Source organism: Rhinoderma darwinii, chromosome 2 (genome assembly GCF_050947455.1).
Source record: "Rhinoderma darwinii isolate aRhiDar2 chromosome 2, aRhiDar2.hap1, whole genome shotgun sequence".
Classification (NCBI taxonomy): domain Eukaryota; kingdom Metazoa; phylum Chordata; class Amphibia; order Anura; family Rhinodermatidae; genus Rhinoderma; species Rhinoderma darwinii.
In genome coordinates this window covers 453,093,517-453,112,952 of record NC_134688.1, presented here as the reverse complement: position 1 = coordinate 453,112,952, position 19,436 = coordinate 453,093,517, and the positions used below count along the sequence as shown (strand labels likewise).

General features: G+C 44.3%; 1 protein-coding gene and 1 long non-coding RNA gene across 3 annotated transcripts in view; one reads left to right on the top strand and one right to left on the bottom strand.

Moving 5' to 3' along the window:
* Positions 1–1,987: 1,987 nt before the first annotated feature.
* On the bottom strand, positions 1,988–17,555 carry LOC142743604 (uncharacterized). Of its 2 annotated transcripts, XR_012881594.1 has the most exons (4): positions 16,412–17,555; positions 16,130–16,273; positions 4,443–4,524; positions 1,988–2,962 (listed from the first exon to the last, which is right to left on the bottom strand). It is a non-coding gene; the product is annotated as an uncharacterized LOC142743604 (long non-coding RNA). The 2 variants fall into 2 exon arrangements; XR_012881593.1 differs by having other exon boundaries at positions 16,130–17,555.
* ADAMTS5 (ADAM metallopeptidase with thrombospondin type 1 motif 5) overlaps positions 16,168–19,436 on the top strand; it is an 89,143-nt gene continuing 85,874 nt past the window's right edge. Inside the window, exon 1 of the mRNA XM_075854522.1 lies at positions 16,168–17,647. Within this exon, the coding sequence (XP_075710637.1) occupies positions 16,595–17,647 (1,053 nt within the window). The 5' untranslated portion in view covers positions 16,168–16,594. The remainder of the gene's footprint in view (positions 17,648–19,436) is intronic.

The following is a 19,436-nucleotide window of genomic DNA, read 5'->3' as shown; positions in this document are numbered from 1 at the left end:
ACTTAGAGTTTTGCCCATAACGCTATACTGATGATTCTCAGATAATATTGCCATAGATCATACTTATATTATATTATGATAGAAAGTTCTGCCAACCAACAAACTATTCTTTGCTACATCAGTAGAAAGGGGGATGGTATTATCATAGCCCAGGCCACAGACCAGCCAAGTTTAGGAGCTAGAGAAGCTAGGCTATATCTGAATTCTCTGAGGATGGGTTCACTACTGTCCCGTACTGAAAACATGATTACAGTACGGGACAGTTGTCCTGCAGAGAGGCAGGGACTCCTAGCATCGTACATCACTATGATGCTAGGAGCCCGGCTCCCTGCACTGAGTTCGGTCCGGGACTTCCGGCCGAAATACGTCCGTCCATTACGGACGTTAATGTGCTCGTGTGAACCCAGCCTAATATGTCAAATTGAATCAAGGTCCTAAATTGTCGCCAATACTAATGGGGATCTTTTATGAAGACAACCCCTTCTCTAAAGACAGCTGCCCCAGTGGTCAGCCGATCACTTTGGGTCTGGGTTTCTCAGCGATCAGCTATTATCGCGGGTGGTTTTGTTCAGCCATACCTTTCGTAGTATAACATCTCGGGTATAAAACAAAATGTCCGACTATGTAATGCGTGAACGGGCCAGGTCCACCAGAGTTGGAGCTGCTCTTACTTAGGGGATTTTTATCCTGCCGTGAAAATGAGTGCTGATAAACGAGACAGCCAGTTGATTGGTGATCATTTGCTCCTTTAAGAAGGAGAAATGATCGGTTATGTTCATCCCCATACACTTCCATTATTTTGGCAGCATATCTCCCTGTTTACAAAGAGAGATAAGCTGCCGACTAGTGACCATTTTGTTGGCCGCATAAATGAGCAGATCAGCCAATTAACGAGTTTACTCATTGCCCCGGCTGATCATTGTCCTGTTTACTCAGGGCAAAAATCGGGAAAGCGCATTGGCCCGTTTAAAAGGGCCTTTAGTGGCTCTGTGCTATGGGCCATACTGGGAAGCCGAGCAGTGGTCCGATTTCTATAATGTCCACATACCGTATTCCTGATGCGACTGCCCCCTTAAAAATAAGGGAGCAAATTTAACAAGATGTAAAAAGGTAGTTAGAGATCTGTGACAATCCATGTTGTGATACTCCACCTGTCCCATACTCTTTTATGGCCTCCTTCAGACACACTGTTTTTGCAGCATCTTTAAAATCTTGTAAAAAATAAATAAATCATGAATTTGAAGCATTTTTCCCTTTTCAAGAGTTTTTTTTGTGGCATTTTTTTTATTTTGTAACCCATTAAACATGACGGTACAAGGGCGAAAAGGGGCCTTACAAACACCCTCCTATCTAATAAATACACATTGACACAGATAAGTAAAATTGGAAAGTGCTTTATTAAATGTTCTCTTTTTCTTTTAACATAACCTGTAAGATATATAAAAACAAGTATAAACATGGTATAACATATTAACAATAAGTGGCTAAGTCCTTGACAACATCCAATATAAAGAAATAAATACCCTTGAGCCACTAGCCGTGACCATATAAGCTACAGTGGCGTCACCACGGGTATGCTAAAACACCACGCTTCCCAGGGTCCGCCCCTTAGAGAAGTCCAAATCCACCGCCATCATAACTTTTAAAATAAAACCAATCTATTGTGTCCAAGACAGCAATATATAAACATAACATACCATTGCCAAGGACCCGCACACACCAATAAAACCAGAATAAAACAAAATAGTCTAGAATCTGCAAAACAAAATATATGTACAGATGAAAGAAAGCAATTCTAGTCCTTCTCCACAGAAACCCGCACTTGTGAACCCCAATACAAAATAAAACTAAAGGGAGGACGGGCGGGACAAATGTTTTCTAGCCATAAAACGGCTTCCCTACCCACCACCTATATATATCCCCTAACTCCACCCCCAATACTCCCAGCCCCTTAGAAACATTCCTAACTTAACCCCACCCACCAAGCTATAATCCAAATAACCCTTGACCCCTTGCAGGCCCAGACCCGTCATGACCGCCCTCTGTCCAGCTTTGCTTAGCTCTTGGCTCACATGTGTAGTTTACTGGTGTTTATTGTCATAGAGAAGCCTATGAAAAGCTCTAGAAAAAAAGTCACGCCCAGAACATGCTGCTTTACAAAGATAGCGCCACTGACCCCAAAAACACCACAAAACGCAGCAAACAGGAGAGTTCTGTATGTTTTCTATATTTCACAATAAACTTTAAACTAATATCTGGCTGCAGCCTTTTTGACCAAACACTGTGAAATATGCCAATGAAAACACCATGAAAATGCAGCAAATTGCCGTGTGTGAATTCAGCCTAAAAGGACTGGTCTTGCATGCAATGCACATTTAAAGAAAAAAGCAAGATGAAATGATAGTGTTATTACGTTCTCACTGTTACTTATATAAATGGAAAGTCAATTCAAATGAGATAATACCACGGCTTTGAAGTAGCTGTCATTATATGCGGCAAAGTCTGCTGACCGTACTTCTTTCATTGCATTTGTAGGGTGACTCATACACGACCACACAGAAAGGACTGGGATCTCAGACCTCAGAGTTCACAGCACACACAGACCATCTCAGCTTTTATTAAAACCTACATAAAGAAACAGACTCGTAGAAATATTTAGTTCGTGAAACAGTTAAGAAAAGGTCAACTTACCACTGCTCCAGCAATAATAGCATTAAGACGCTAATGCGCCGTAAAATCGAATTACGCACAAGTCTATTGAGAAGCTGAAATGTAAAGAATGCAAGTGAAACTAAACCATTGGATCACATTATTTCTTTTTTGTTTGAGCTTCACTTTTTTTGTTAACGAATGAATGAACCGAACTCCGCAGTGATTACGTCATGGTGCGTATTTAGGGGATGGGCAACTCGGAAATCTTCAGCTCTTGTGAAATGACACATTCAACTCCAACTGTTCTTTACTAAACCCAGTAATATCATGATAGGAAATTGAAGAAGACCCGTTGGGGAAGATTGAAACGATGGCAGTTTATGGATGTATAGAAAAAAAGGAAAAGGAGATAATTAGTATGATTTGCACCAAATTTATTTGAAGCCCTTTTAAAAAATGTGACGAATTTTGCAATGTCTGAGACGAAGAAAAACAAATCTGTGCCTGCTATGAGCATGTGTAGATTTTCCACAATATTTGCGCCATTTATATACTTAATACATTTTGCTTTTTTTTTTATCACATCCACTTTACTTACCTCTTTTTAAATGTGATGAATGATGGGAAAAATCGCAAATTTTAACGCAAGTTTGTCACAGTTTACGTGAAAGATTTGCCAAAACTGCATGATAAATGTGAATTTATTATTTTTAGTGATGGGACTGAACACTTATACATAATAGATTTCTAATTGGCAGTTATACTGGTGTGTACCCTGTACCTGTACCTATATACCATGACCTTATTTGTGCCAGCTTTCCTGGATTTTGACTGACTACGTACCTTGTTTTCCCCTCTGTACCTCCACTGGATTTCTACCTCTATGTTTATCGAGTACAGTAATTTTTCTGACTTTATATAAGTTTGAGTGTTTGGTTTCTGACGATCTTCTGCTTTGACCCCGTGTTGACTGAAGACTATAATTCTGTTTTTCCCTTTGCTCTGTATCTGCCTTTACAGTTTTGACCCTTCTTGATAACTACAAGATTGCTTCTAGCAACCACTTGACCCTTCACTTTCTCCTCCTTGGCGTCTCTACCCGCTATTCAGAAAATATAATGGACAATAAACATGCACTGAAGTCCTGAAGCCAACAGAGTACCAAGACCCTGGAAAGAGTTGTGGAAAGTGGATGTTTTAGGTGAAATTTTGTGTCCAATTAAATTTTTTCCCTGGCTAAGTCTGTTACAAACACAGCGTGGCACTTTTTATGGTATGTTCACACAGGGCGGATACGCTGCGTAAAAGAGATTGAACCCCTGCTCGGACTTCCCAGTATGGCCCAGAGCACAGAGCCACTAAAGGCCCTTTTACACGGGCCAATGAGCTTTCCTGATTGTTGCCCTGTGTAGACAGGACAACGATCAGCTGGTGAATGAGCAAACGCTCGTTAATTGGCTGATCTGCTCGTTTATGCGGCCAGCAAAATGGACGCCAGTCGGCAGTTTATCTCTCTGTGTAAACAGGGAGCTATGCTGCCAAAATGGTGGAAGTGTATGGTGATGAACATAACCAATCATTTCTCATGGTTAAAGGAGCAAATGATCGCCAATCAACGGACTGTCTCGTTGATCAGCACTCGTTTTCACAGCCCATGTAGAGCCGTATAAAAGGCACCGAAGTTACACAGGGAATACCAGTAGAAAAACCGCGTCAAATTGTGATGCAGTTTTTCGACCGGAATGTCCGCTTCGGAGATCCTGCACGTAGAAAAAAAAACACACACTTACCCTCAGACGTCCTGCAGCCCGGGCTTCCGTGGATGACGTTACATCCCATGTGACCGCTGAAACGTCAACCCAGGAGGCCACCCTGGACAAATAAACACAGAATGCTGGGTAAGTATAAGATTTTTGTTTTCTTTTTTGTTTGCATTTCTTTGTGGCGGAATCGCTGCTTTTCCCCTGCAAAAAACTCAAATACAATTGACATGCTGCATATTAAGAAACGACACCGCAGTCCAATTTTCGAGCGTTTTTTTCCGCTTATCATTTACGTAGCGTGTGAATGAGATTTGTTCAAATCTCATCCATTCTGCTGCTACTGTATTATGCTTCAGATTTTCCACAACAAAATCCGTTGCGGAAAATCGGCGGTATTTATGCTATGTGTGAACATGTCCTTAGAGCGAGGAATGAAATGTACCTATCATTCTAATTTATTTTCCATAAATCAGTAGTTAGTTCCTATGACTAGATCAAATTTTGTACAGAGTAAGTGGCATCTTTCTCACCCTCCAGCAGCCTGTAGTTCAACTTTCCCTACCTGCAGTTTCTCTGTAAATGTTTGAGAAACCTCCTCAGTCACCAAAACAAAGGGGGAGAAGAGGGGGATGTAGCTGCAGCTTTTTCACTCTTTCACTCTTTATTCCACCGGAACAGCATGAGGGAGGAATATAAATGGGGAAATCTGTTTGGCTCAGGGGCCACATTTTTGATATCACAGGAGGAGCCCACCCACTCAACAAACATTGTTCATAGGCACAAAAACATGACATTGTTCTTATAATATAAAAGTAAAGCATTTACTAAATAGTTGAAATAAATAAAGATGCCGTGATCGTCCAAATGGAGTAGTGGTCACGTAATTCCGGAAGTTTAGCGGGTTTTCAGAAAACTGTGACGTCATCACAGCTGCAAGTCACAGGGAGCTGCCACCCTCTCCCATATGTGTATACTTAGCTCTGTTTTCCTGGCCATACAATTTCCCCTGTTGTATGCCACCCTGCCCCTTTCCAGTGATGCAGCAACACGTACGAGATAGGAAGGGAGCTCCCTGTGACGTGGAGAAACCCACTAAACTTCTGGTATCACACTGCTCTGTTTGGGCGATCAGTGCATCTTTGGTAATATAAATTATTTAAGTGCTTTACTTTTATATTATAAGAGTAATGTTATGTATTTTGTGTCTCCGGACAACCCCTTTAATAGAGAAACTGAGCATTTACATAAGTAGAGGTAAGGGATTATACCCGGAATAATTAGCACACAACATTTCTGGCTTCACTACAGCTATCCACAGCTGCTTAAAGGGGTTGTCCCAGAATAAAAAATGATCAGCTATCCACAGGATAATGTTCTGATTGCTGGGATTCCCAACATCGCGAGAATGGAGTTCCCAAACCCCAGATTCTCTTCACAGCACCCACCACAATGAGAAGGAGCTTTAATGGAGCGGCAGTCGAGCATGCCCGGAACTCTGCTATTTCCATTATTCCCATAGACTTTGAATAGAGTGGCACCGCACATGCTCGCTCCAGTCAATGTCCTCCCCACTGCGGACGAGCAGTGAGGAGAATCTGGGATTTAGGACTCCTGCTCTCGTGATCAGTGGGGTCTCCAGCCGTGGGTTCCCCAGCGATCGGAAAATTATCACCTATCCTGTGGATAACTGATCATTTTTGATTCTGGAACAACCCCATCAAGGAAGAATTGTGATTTTTTTTTTTTTTGTTAATTAGAGGTAGCCTTTAAGCACCTTAGTTTATTGTCACTATTTTGACATAAAATGCAGGGATCTGGTCTGGCATGACTTAACAAAATACATGCTGAGAGGTGTACAAATCTTACACATTTCCCCATCAATCCTTCCTCAAGGATAAAGCCATTGACACATTTTATATTTCCAATAAACTATCTTTGAAGTTTTAAAGCAAACAAGAAACTGTTGGACAACAGAACTCAATTCTCCTGGGCTTTCAATGGTCCTTGAGAGTTGAGTTGTGTAACCTGTTATCTGACTGCTGTTATATTAGATCCGCTATTCTTTGGAGAGTATTGTTATTGTTTTTATGAGTTTTATGCTCTACCTAGAAACAAGATGGGTCCAGTTTAGAAGAAAAGAAAGACATCTGTAAAGTGGATATGAAGTACGAGAAGAGAATATGTAATTGTTTATTGGGCTCTGGCACTATGGGATTACGTACTCATGGCAAGACAATAGGTTTATAGAGAAAAACAAGGCTAATCCTTTTTCTGAGAGATTTCTATACATATAAATATTCTGTCATCCATTGTATTTACCTGGCACTTATAAAATCATTGTTCTGTAGGTATTCAGATAGTCTACCTCAAGACTTCTCAACAACCATAACATGGTCATATCTGGGCCACACCAGTGGTCGAAGTCCATGCCAAAAATAAAAATGACCTGAATGTATCTGTCATTTCTCTACTGAACCCAGTATGAAAAAAACTGAACCCAGTATAGCAGTAAAATAAGCACATCCAGGTGAAAAAGATGTTGCTAAACCGGAGATTGTGTTGGTCTACTTGTGAAGCTGACCTTTAAGAGGAACTTTTACCCCTCCTGACATATCTATTTTAGTAAATACTTGTAATCTCCATGAACTAACAATTCTGGAGCATCTTTTCTTAGAACTCTGCGTTGTACCGTTCCTCTGTTATTTCTCCTATTGCTTCCGATAATCGCTTGATTGTATGGCTTTGCTAGTTAAGCAGTTGTCTGCTGTATTTTCCATAAGTGGAATGTATGGCAGTGAGACTCATGTGGAAATGGTCTTTCACTTATATAACGTCTGTTGTTTTTTTGTTCTTCTCTCTGTATCTTTCCGACAAGACTCATCCAAGGTCATGTCACAGTGAGCCTGAAGTGGAAGCATGTCCACACATCTTGAAATCTGTGCAATTTCCAGTGTACAGTAGATAAGACTTTAATAACTTATTGAGCTTTGCTACCACTGCCCTCCCTGTGCATCTGTAATATGAAACATTCAGCACTTCTTTAGAATTCCCATGTGACAATGTCATCGTGGAGAAAGTTATTATCAGATACTTCCCATTTGACACATATCTGATGCCTGAGATTCACACCAATCTGGACTGTTAATGTAAAAAAAAAAATAGAAAAGGAGGAAAAAAATAGAAGTACTGCCAAACCAGTTAAAGCGGCTCCTATTATTATTCCATGCAAGCAATGCCAGCCATCAGTGATCAGGTAGTGCCAAATGTGCATTGATTTTTGCTTTACATTTGACATATAGACTTTTGACTTTTTAAAAAATAAAAAATAAAAAAAATTAGGAGACAAATTTCCTTTTTTTTTTTAAATAAAAAGTCTAACTATCACCCTCTTGCTTTTTTTAATTGTGTGTTAGTAATCTGCTGGTTGGCGATGTTACATGGCCGCAAGTTTCTGTATTTTGGCCTCAAGACCAGGAACCCCCCACCAAATTCTACTGGTTTAAACTTAGATCATCATGTGGTAGTATAGTGATCAGAGGCGTAGCTAAAGGTTTAGCACAGGGTGGGGGGGGGGCAAAACATATCTGAGTGGGCCCCAAACCCAGTGGGCCCCCCAAGGTATTTTTACAACTGCAGATGCGCATCTGGCAGAGTCAGGTTTATGTAAACAGCTTAGTTTGCTGTGCTACACTGTTTCTGTAAACTTCCATAGAAGTGAATGTGTTACGGAAAGAGCGTAGCATATTGAGCTACACTATAGTGCCTACCCACACAGTATAATACTTCCATAGTTGCCCCCACATAGAATAATTCCCGTATAGTGCCCTCTACACGGTATTATGCTTCCATAGTGGCCCCCACACAGTATAATGCATATATAGTGGCCCCACACAGTTTAATGACCCCTTATTGGACCCCACACTGTATTTTTCCCCTATAGCTGCCACACACAGTATAATGCCCCATGGTGTTGCGCACACAAGATAATGCCCCCATAGCTGCCCCATACAGGATAATGCCCAATAGCTGCCCCACACAGTATAATGCCCATAGTGCCCCCATACAGAATAATGCCCCATAGCTGCCCCCACACAGTGTAATACCCCCATAGCTGCCCCATACAGTATAATGCCCCATAGCTTCCCCTATACGGTATAATTCCCCATAGCTTCGATCACACAGTATAATGCCTCCATAGCTGCCTCATATAGCTTAATGCCCCCATAGCTTCCACCATACAGTATAATGCCCGCATAGCTACTCCCATACCATATAATTTCACCATAACTGCCATGATACAGTATAATGCCCCCATACAGTATAATATCCCCATAGCTGCCCCATACAGTCTAATGCCCCATAACTGACCCCCATATCCAGTAGAATACCCCCATAATGCCTAGTGAAAAAATAATAATATAAATACTCACCTATCATTTCCACGGCAAGTGGAGGAGATTCCTCTGCTCCTCCGGTCTGTGCTATGTGTGGCTCGGCGCAGAAAGGCACGTTGGCATCACTGCATCACCCCAGTCTGCGCTGAGCCGCTCAAGGACATCCTTTTACACAGTGAATGCTGGAGCAGGGAGGTGATGGGTCCTTACTCCAGCATAGGGTTCAACTGTAACTATGTCTTGAGGGCGTAGATAAAGTGGAAGCCGGGACATGACACAGTGGCCCAGCCCACCATTGGGCCCCAGCATCTCAGTGGGCCCAGCGCTACTGCCCCCCCCTGCCCCCCTGCTAGCTATGCCTCTGATAGTGATATAAGGTCGATCCAAAGGAACAATGGGGAGGCTGGGTCCTGTGACCGTAATTCAAAAGCAAAAGTAGTATTACTGTCAAGTGTAACCGGCCTTAAAGGGCTATTCCCATGACAAAAAGTGTAGGCATGTCACTAAGATATACCATCACTTTATCACGGGAGGCAGAGGAGAGGCAGAGGCATAGCTTGAAGATCCTGGGCCCCAATGCAAAATCTGGAACAGGGCCCCTCATCTACCATTTTCTATTTATAATAATGGGGTCTACTTATGGGGTAGCGGGTCCTTTGGGCCGCCTTAGGCACTGGGTGCGACTGCTACCTCTGCATCCCCTATAGCTATGTGCCTCACTGGAGCGTTTCTACCTCAGGGACTACCTTTAATCCTGAGAACGAAGGGACAGAAGCTTTTTTTTTTACTTTTTCCCTGCACAGTGGCACTCCCGTTCCCCTACTGTGCAGGAACGGAAGTACAGTTCCATTTAAATTAATGGTGATGTATTGCAAGTTCCTGCACAGTAGGCGGCTGGCAGCCTTGATGTACAATGAAAATACAGTGAAAATCTATGATGGATAAATTCTTTCCAATTATTTATTTATTTAAAAAAAAAATGACATGGGGTCCCCCCCTTTTTTATAACCAGCCAGATACAACATAGCAGCCACAGACTAGAATTACCAGGGAGGGGAGGGGTCACTGTGTTTGGCCTTTCCCGCTGCGCTCTGGAACGGGGAGGGTAAGTACCAGAGCTGGCGTCAGGACTCCATCTCTGGGGAGGCCCATGACTTCACTGTCCATATATCAGGAGGCGAGAAGGCATCCCAGGCAGAGCGCTAGAAGCGGCTCTGCTCCAGGACTCCGTCTCTGGGGAAGCCCCTGACTTCTTCTCTCCTCCTGACATCATTGTCCATATAGGGACAGTGATGTCAGGAGGAGAGAAGGCGTCCCAGGCAGAGCGCTAGAAGCGGCTCTGCTCCGGGACTCCGTCTCTGGGGGGACAGTGATGTCAGGAGCAGAGCAGTGTCCCAGGCAGAGTGCTAGTAGCTACTAGCAGTATATGGACAGTGATGTCAGGGGCAGTGGCGTATCTACCGTCAAAGCAGCCGTAGCCGCTGCTACAGGGCCCGCGGCATGAGGGGGCCCGTATCGCCCGCCGGCACGGGCCCCCACCATGGCTGGAGGCTCCGCTAGCAGCCGCTATGGCTGCTACAGCGGGACGCCACTGAACACTACGGCAGAGCAGGGAGGTATCTCCCCGCTCTGCCATTAAACAAGACATGTATCCTCTATCCACAGGATAGGGGATACATGTGCGATCGCTAGCATTGATAAGGAGAACGGGGGGCTGAAAGTCCCCTTAAGTTCTCAATCACAAACCTCGGACTTCCGGGGTCTGTGTCGGCAGCTCCGTAGAAATGAATGGTGCGCCGGTCGCGCTTGTGCGCATGCGTGACCAGCGCTCCTTTCATTTTAATTGAGCTGCGCAGACGCCGGAAGTCAGAGGTTTGTCATGGAGAACTTCGGGGGGACTTTCGGTCCCCCGTTCTCCCTATCGCTGCCAGCGATCTCACATGTATCCCCTATCCACTACATGTCTTTTGTAGGACACACAGTAGGTCGCATTTTTTTGGGAGGGGGGACGCTGTATGGCGTTCCCTACAGGGAGGGGCTGTATGGCGTTCCCTACAGGGGGGGCTGTATGGCGTTCCCTACAGCAGGGGGCTGTATGGCGTTCCCTACAGGGGGGCTGTATGGCGCTCCCTACAGGCGGGCTGTATGGCGTTCCCTACAGGGGGAGGCTGTATGGCGTTCTCTACAGGGGGGGCTGTATGACGTTAGTGCCATACAGCCCCCTCTGTAGATAATGCCATACAGCCCCCCCTGTAGATAACGCCATACAGCCCCCCTGTAGATAACGCCATACAGCCCCCCCTGTAGATAACGCCATACAGCCCCCTGTAGATAACGCCATACAGCCCCCTGTAGATAACGCCATACAGCCCCACCTGTAGATGACGCCATACAGCCCCCCCTGTAGATAATGCCATACAGCCCCCCTGTAGATAACGCCATACAGCCCCCTTTGTAGGGAAGGGAGACAGACAGGTGAGCCCTAATCTACCCACCACTCAGTCCCTGCCTACTTGCAACGGCCCGTCCTAGGCGACGGCGTACAACTGGGCGACGGTCCCTACGCTCAATAAGTGCACTACAGACAAACAGACAAGGGTACACAGAAGCTAAGGGAAATGGGGCAGTTGCCCACGGCAACACCGTGAGCAACAAGAGTAGTGAACGAGCCGAGTCAAACCAGGAGTGTACGAGGTACCAAACGCAGAGCAGGAGAGTAGTGAACGAGCCGAGTCAAACCAGGAGTGTACGAGGTACCAAACGCAGAGTAGGAGAGTAGTCAGTAAGCCAGGGTCAATATGAAGCAGGGACAAATAGTTCAAGCAGCAGCAGAGCCAGGAAACAGGAGAGTCACAGGCAAAGGAGGAGCAGGAAGTGAAGGTATAAATAGACAGAGGGCGGGAGCTAGCTCCGTCTGGTCAGGCTGTGATAGGCTCTCCCACTCCTCAGCCTCCCAGCCTGATTGGTATAAGGAGGGGTCACTCGATCAGACTTAGGAGCAGGTGCAGACTGACTAACCACGGGCGTCGACACAGAAGCTGTGTCTGGCAGATCCTTTACAACTACACTCTTGGGGTATGTTCACACAGCGTTTTTTGTAAGGCAGAAAAAAATCTGCCTCAAAATTCCTTCAGGAATTGTGAGGCAGATTTTTAACTGAAAACGTTATTTGATGTTTTTTTTAAGCCGTTGAAGCAAATGCAAAAGAGGCAGGCAAAAAAGCACTCCAAACGAGCGCCACGGGTATTTTCTGCCCCCTATTAATTTTAATTGGAGCTCAGAAGTGAAAATTACTTGCAGTAAAATGACCATCAGCCCCCCACTCACTGTAAAATGACCATTAGCCCCCCACTCACAGTAAAATGACCATCAACCCACCACTCACAGTAAAATGACCATCAGCCCCCCACTCACGGTAAAATGACCATCAACCCCCCCTCACAGAAAAATGACCAAAACGCCCCCACTCCCAGTAAAATGACCATTCGCCCGCCACTCTCACTAAAATAACCATCAGCCCGCCACTCATAGATTCCCCCTGCAGAAAGTGCCACACAGCCACCTGTAGGTAGTGCCACACAGCCCCTTGTAGATAGTGCCACACAACCCCCTTGTATGTAGTACCACACAGCCCCCTTGTAGATAGCACCCCCCTCCCTGTAGATATGTCACTGTTGCTCCCTGAAGAAGCGGAATCTCCCTGTGGCCAGGTATTACTCTCCAGGATGGAGCGCTTAATGTCTCTGTCCATATATGGACAGTGACATCAGGGGCAACTCCTGAAGCGGAATCCCCTTCCACAGAGTTGCCGACGCTGTGACCGGGGATTCCACTCCAGGAGAAGCCCTTGACGTCTATGTCCATTTATGGACAGTGATGTCAAGGGCTCCTCCTGGGGTGGAATCCCCGGTCACAGTGTCGGCAACGCTGTGGACGGGGATTCTGCTTCAGGAGTTGCCACTGATGTCACTGTCTATATATGGACAGAGACATCAAGGGCACCGTCCAGGAGCGGAATCCCCGATCACACGGGAATTCTGTTCCTACAAGGAGCTACAGTGGCGCTAGTAGAGACCTCCCTGCTCTGCTATAGTATTCAATAGTACCTGCGTCCTAAGGACGCAGATTCTATTGAATGTGGCGTTGCTACCGCTATATCAGCCGCAACGGCTGCTATAGGTACCGCCGACCATGGGGGGGCCCTTTCGGACGGGTGTGACGGGCGCCCTCATGCCCGGTGTCGCCGCTAGCAGCCGCTATGGCTGCTATAGCGGTAGCGACGCCACTGAGAGAAGAAGCGCCCAGGCGGAGAGGCAGCTGCTCAGTCTCTGGACCCGGGCGCTTCAGAAAAAAAGCAGGGGAAGGGAGCCAGCGCTCAGGATAGGACTTCAATATCTAATCGGTGGGGGCCTGACTCCCAGCACTTTCGCAGATCAGCTGTTTTAAAGAGGAAGCAGCACTCGTACGAGCGCTGCTTTCCCTACATTCCTTACCTGCTTGTACTGTGAATCACCGATACACCATTCAAGTGAATGTGAGAAGGCTGTAATACTCTGAACTGCCGCTACATGTGTATTGGCGATTCACAATACGAGAAGTGACAGTAATGAAGGGGTAGCAGCGCTCTTTAGAGTGCTGCAGCTCCTCAAAACAACTAATCAACATGGGAGTCGGATCCACGCCGTTCAGATATTGATGGCCCATACAAATCCTTTTTCCTCCTATTGATTGGGGACAGATGTATGCATTTTGTGGGACAGTTGCTTGGACCTTGAATTTTTCTTAAAGGAACAAGACTGGCAAAACTGATATACCGTGTAGTACAGGGACCGAGGTTGGCGGTGCATGACACAGGAATTCTCTCTTCAGCGTTCTAGGAATTGGAGGGTTACACACATGCGTGGCAACCTATTCTCGATTGGGCAGGATCAACAACAACCATCATCGGAGGCCCCCTAGGTCCTATGAAGGTGCAGGCCCCAGGGCAAATGTCCCATGTGCCCTCCTCATAATCCAGGCCTTTCACACCGCTCCATCCACACACAAGGACACAATTGTGCAGGAAATTATTTAACCTGTTCTGCAGTTGGAGTTGTGATCAGTTACAGATATAGCATGATAGACGTGTATTTACTAAAGGTCAAGAGTCGCTGCCTGGTCATTTAACCACATGGTTGAGGAGAAGGACATGTTTATTCTATGTTTAGCACGAGTGATCAGTGTAGGTTCCTTTTTGGTGAACTCAGGGAGCTACAAATCCATTTCCTAAAATATCTCTATTATCTAAATTGCTTCATTTATGAGTGGGAGCGACCCGATAATACTGCAGGGCAGCAATGAGGAAATTCATCTTCAAAGGAAAATCTTATTCTCCTTCCCTCCAGGGAATCTAAAAAGAAAAATGTAAAGAGAAACCAACCTCAAAGTATAAATAGGAATAAGTGGTTCCCCCGTTGTTACTCTCAACTTTTTACCTGCCTGAATGTCCATGGAGAAAGAAGAGAGAAGCTTTAGCACTTTGTTGTGCAGCGCACAGATAATGTCTTATGTATTAACGGAGCTGCCGAGACGTCTTAAAGAAGAATCACCACAAGGGGCAGATCTGTAGTACAGCGTGGCATATCTGCCTAATGTCATTACAAATCAGTGTGTTACAAAATTAATTGCAGAAGCTGGATTCTGTTTATAATCCCAATGACAAAGCTGCTGGTCCTGTGCTGTGGACATTCAGTGTTGTCATAGGGGAGTCCAAATCACAATCCACATCAATGTCCACATCATAATTACTGCATGGAGGATGTGGATGTGGAACGTTCCTTGTTCTCATATTACTCTATATCTAGACAAATATATTCAGCTATTCAGTATCCTGGGAAAGTTGAATGACAACACCCTTGGTAACTAGAGGATACTTTATACTGCTCAGTTGAGTACATAAAGGATGGGGAAGGTCCATAGCAAAGATAAAAATAAGGCGCCTTTCAGGTGCTGCTTGACACCATTACACTTCTAACCACCTGGGATAGAATTTCCTGATGCCCCCATTAAATTTAATGACTTGAGTACAATATCGACTTTCTTGCTGACATATAATTGTTCCAAAGGGGCCAAATTAAGCGATAAATGTCATTTATTTAGGTTAGCCATTAATATCCAAGGAAGTCTGAGTAAGCAAGTCTTGCTGAGCCTTGTAGTTCCCTGACAAGCTGAAGCATGCTGAGACTTGTAGTTCATGACAAGCTAAAGGACAGTCTATGTAAACTATATAACACATGCAGGGAATGGTTGTCCCTAATAAGCTGTAACACAGTCTAAGTTAACTATCTAACACGTGCTGGGACTTGTGGTTCCACAGATAGCAAGCCATAGACTACTTACATTTCCAGCACACTGTTTCCATTCATACATTTAATCTTTTATGCGACTGTCTGAAGCGTCCACAGAAAGGAGACCCCCCCCCCTCCACCCCCGATCCTTTTTTTTTTGTGAAATGAATCTCTGCAGGCTATTTAATTACTAGTGGAATATCTTAGTGAACTCTGATCTGGAGAGGCGAACAGTAATCAGGATTCCTAATCCACTTGTCATCTGCAATTTCATCCCGGTACAATAGTGGTAAATAAAATCCATTCTGAGAATTTCCATTTGATTTATCATAGCGCTTTTCTGCTTATCCATTTCTAGGTGACCTACCTTAAGGTTATATAATCCGCTCTTAAAGATGAAAGACAGATGAAGGCTTCGCAAGACAAATGGTTGGGCTTGTGTTTATTCAGCTGCAATAAGGAGCATTACAGGATGCCACTGGCACAGCATGCCAAGCCACCGAGCCCCTTCTAAGTAAACATTTCCTATCAATAATAACAATTAAGTGACAGACTATTTGTCACCTGACAGTTTGGATTGCAATAGACACAAGGTAGGAATGTGCAGCCAAAGTATACAGCACCACTTCATAAACCTCACTGCAGACAAGTCAATGGGAACTGCCTGATCCATTTCCCAAAACCTCTTGTAAAATCCTTCCCATATCACCATAACCCCCATCATCATCATCATCATTGCATCATTTAAAGGATCTTTTATTATGGATGTCTCCTGCAAACATTCTGGTGCCAGTTTCCAGGACATTAAAATGCAATAAAATGTTTTGTATGAGGTGAAGTCAGCTGTTAGTCAGGACAGTTGTGAAATAGCAGCTAGAAGAAGTGGAGAATGCAAGAAAAAGCCATAGACAGTGTAACACTTTCCTGCATGTGATTATTGAAGGCAGTGTGGGAGGGAGGGGAGCACTCCCTTTAAGAGGCAGTGACTACTCACATTTAAAAAGCATTCCAGTATAAATTCATTGTTCCTCCTCCTCATCTTCACATCTCTCTCTCTTCTCTTCTTGTTCACATCCACAAGGCTGGAGAGAGTCAGTGCGATCACTTGTGTGGGTGACTCCAGGGACAGGTCTTTGCGCTAAAACGCAAAAAAAAAAAAAAAAGCTTCATCCAAAAAAGAGGACCTTGCACCGGTTCTCAAGGCGTTAACCCCTCCTGTGCTTCAGATTGTAACTGCTGTGTGATTCCAGTGCTTTTAGGTATTTTTTTTTTTTACCTTGTATCCAGCATTTCTTGCAAGCTGATGATCTGATGGTGGAGAGGAAATAAGTCATCTCAGCTGCTGCTCCAAGAAAGTTTACACCAGTCTCTGCTTCTGTTGACATTTCACTGCTGGCTGATTCATCCCAGGCTTTTTCTTTTTTTTTCCACCTCTTTCTCCAATTTCCAAGGGAGAACAATGATGCTGATCTTGCTAGTAATGTTTGCTGCTGCTGCTGCTGCTATTTCTGACAGGACTGCAGACTCCAAGCATGGGAATCCACCTGCTTCCTCCAAACATCACCCATCGTCTGAGCCCCAGAGGAGGAGTGGGATTGTGCAGAATATTGACCAGATCTATGCTGGAGGAGGTAAAGTTGGCTACATCCTCTATGCAGATGGCAAGAAGTTTATTTTGGACTTGGAAAGGGACGATCTTCTGCTTTCTCCTCACTTCAGCACCAAGTACCTAGGACGTCTGCATCCTCAGCATCGTTTCCATAGGCATTGCTTCTACAGAGGGACTGTAGACTCCAGTCCACAATCCTTGGCAGTGTTCAACCTATGTGGGGGTCTGGATGGCTATTTCGCAGTCAAGCATGCCCATTATACCATTAAACCTCTTATTAAGGGCAAAGCAGGAGTAGGACAAGTGTACAGAGATGGGTCTGAGAGGGTCCTGCATGTTTTTATCAAGGATCGCTTCAGTTTTGAGACTATTCCTAGCAGAGCCAGCTGTGAGACTAGAGGTTCTGGGAATCATATTCACAAGCATGGAAATAGCTCCAGAAGACATCACAGGGAAGACCACCATAGGTGGGGAAGCCCACACAAAGTCAACCATAGTCTTTCCTCTTCTGCTGCTGACCCCAACCTCAAGGCAACATTCTTATTACAGGAAGGAACCACACTAAAAAGACGCCAGAGGAGATCTATATCTAAATCCAGACATGTGGAGCTCCTCTTGGTAGCTGATGAGTCTATGTCCAAGAAGTATGGGAAGGACCTCCACCATTATCTGTTGACCTTGGCTTCCATCGCTTCCAGGCTTTACAGTCATCCCAGTATTGAAAACCACATCCGCTTGGCAGTAGTGAAGGTGGTGATGGTCACTGACAAGGAAAAGGGTCCAGAGGTCAGCAAGAATGCAGCCACAACACTTAAGAACTTTTGCAAATGGCAACATCAACACAACCAACTGGATGATGAGCATGATCATCACTATGATGCGGCCATCCTCTTCACCAGAGAGGTAAGTCCATGTGCCAGTCTAGTGGGGTGGGTTCACTGTTTCCTTGCCTTACATGACTTAACTTTATATGATCATTATGTTTAGTCTTTACTTTATGGTGTGCCATGTGTATTTAGGCTAACCACAATCCTGTCAATTGGAATCACTAGTTCTAGGACTTGCTGTAGGTCAGTAGTTCTAGGACTTCTTGTAGGTCACTAGTTATAGGACTTGCTGTAGGTCACTAGTTCTAGGACTTGTTGTAGGTCACTAGTTCTAGGACTTACTGTAGGTCACTAGTTCTAGAACTTGTTGTAGGTCACTAGTTCTAGGACTTGTTGTAGGTCACTAGTTCTAGGACTTACTGTAGGTCACTAGTTTTAGGACTTGCTGTAGGTCAATAGTTCTAGGACTTACTGTAGGTCACTAGTTCTAGGACTTGCTGTAGGTAACTAGTTCTAGGGCTTACTGTAGGTCAATAGTTCTAGGACTTGCTGTAGGTCACTAGTTCTAGGACTTACTGTAGGTCACTAGTTCTAGGACTTATTGTAGGTCACTAGTTCTAGGACTTATTGTAGGTCACTAGTTCTAGGACTTACTGTAGGTCACTAGTTCTAGGACTTGTTATAGGTCACTAGTTCTAGGACTTGCTGTAGGTCACTAGTTCTAGGACTTGCTGTAGGTCACTAGTTCTAGGACTTGCTGTAGGTAACTAGTTCTAGAACTTACTGTAGGTCACTAGTTCTAAGACTTGCTTTAGGTCAACAGATAAAGAAGTATTTATTTGTGTTACTAAGGCCAGCCAGTCACCGATCCAGTATAAAAAACTGGTTTTGCTGACACTTGTAGTACCCCTTTGCCTTCCATGCTACATACTGCTTCCTAGACGTTTAATAGGATGGAATTATAATGCTGGGACTAATAACTCCACCTAATACATCCAACCTCAATTTTCTAAAGGATGTGATGGTGTAACATGCTGGGACTTGTAGTACTATCACATATTGCAAATCAATGGGTAAATAAACTATATGTATTATATACCTTTTAGGTGGAATAGCCTATAATTGCTAATTTAATGTAAAGGAAAGGTCTGCTGAGACTTGTAGCTCTTCTCTAACTACAGCGTGGGGCTTATTAGTATAAAGCAGTGTTTTATGTGTTAATTAGGAACAACTCATAATATTTAGGATAGTCTGGGTAAATTTGTAATTCACTTTGCCTGGCATTGTACATACTGCCTTCTAGGTATTACATAGAATGGAACTGCAATACTGGGACTTGTACTTCCCCCACATATAGCTAATCTCCGCCCTTCAAGACCCTGTATTAAATTATATTTGATTTATACGTGTTACTTGGAATACCCCACAGTCTCGTTTTTCCTAATATCTTGGCTGCATGCCATGTAGTGCAGAACTACAAGTCTCAGCACACCCTGCACCCTGTTAACCAAGCAAATGCTAAGACTTTTACTTCTTCACTGCCTGGCATGCAGCCTAGAAAAAACGAAAAACTGCCAAAGGAGCTGTGTAAGTATGCAAGGCACGTTGGGACTTTACAGCTAGAAGCTATAGGTTACCTACATTTACCATATGCTAAATTCTTATTCACACAACACATAAAAAAAAACCTGACCTCATCTAAGCCTTGCAAATCTGTAAAAATGAGCCAATCTTATTACATTGCAGCTCAAAACATAGACATTTATATACGTATGTATGTTATTATCTGAATTGTGTACCTTGTGTTGGGATTCAAGCATCTTGCAGTCGTTGCAGGCAGGTGTTTCCGATGATATATTATTATG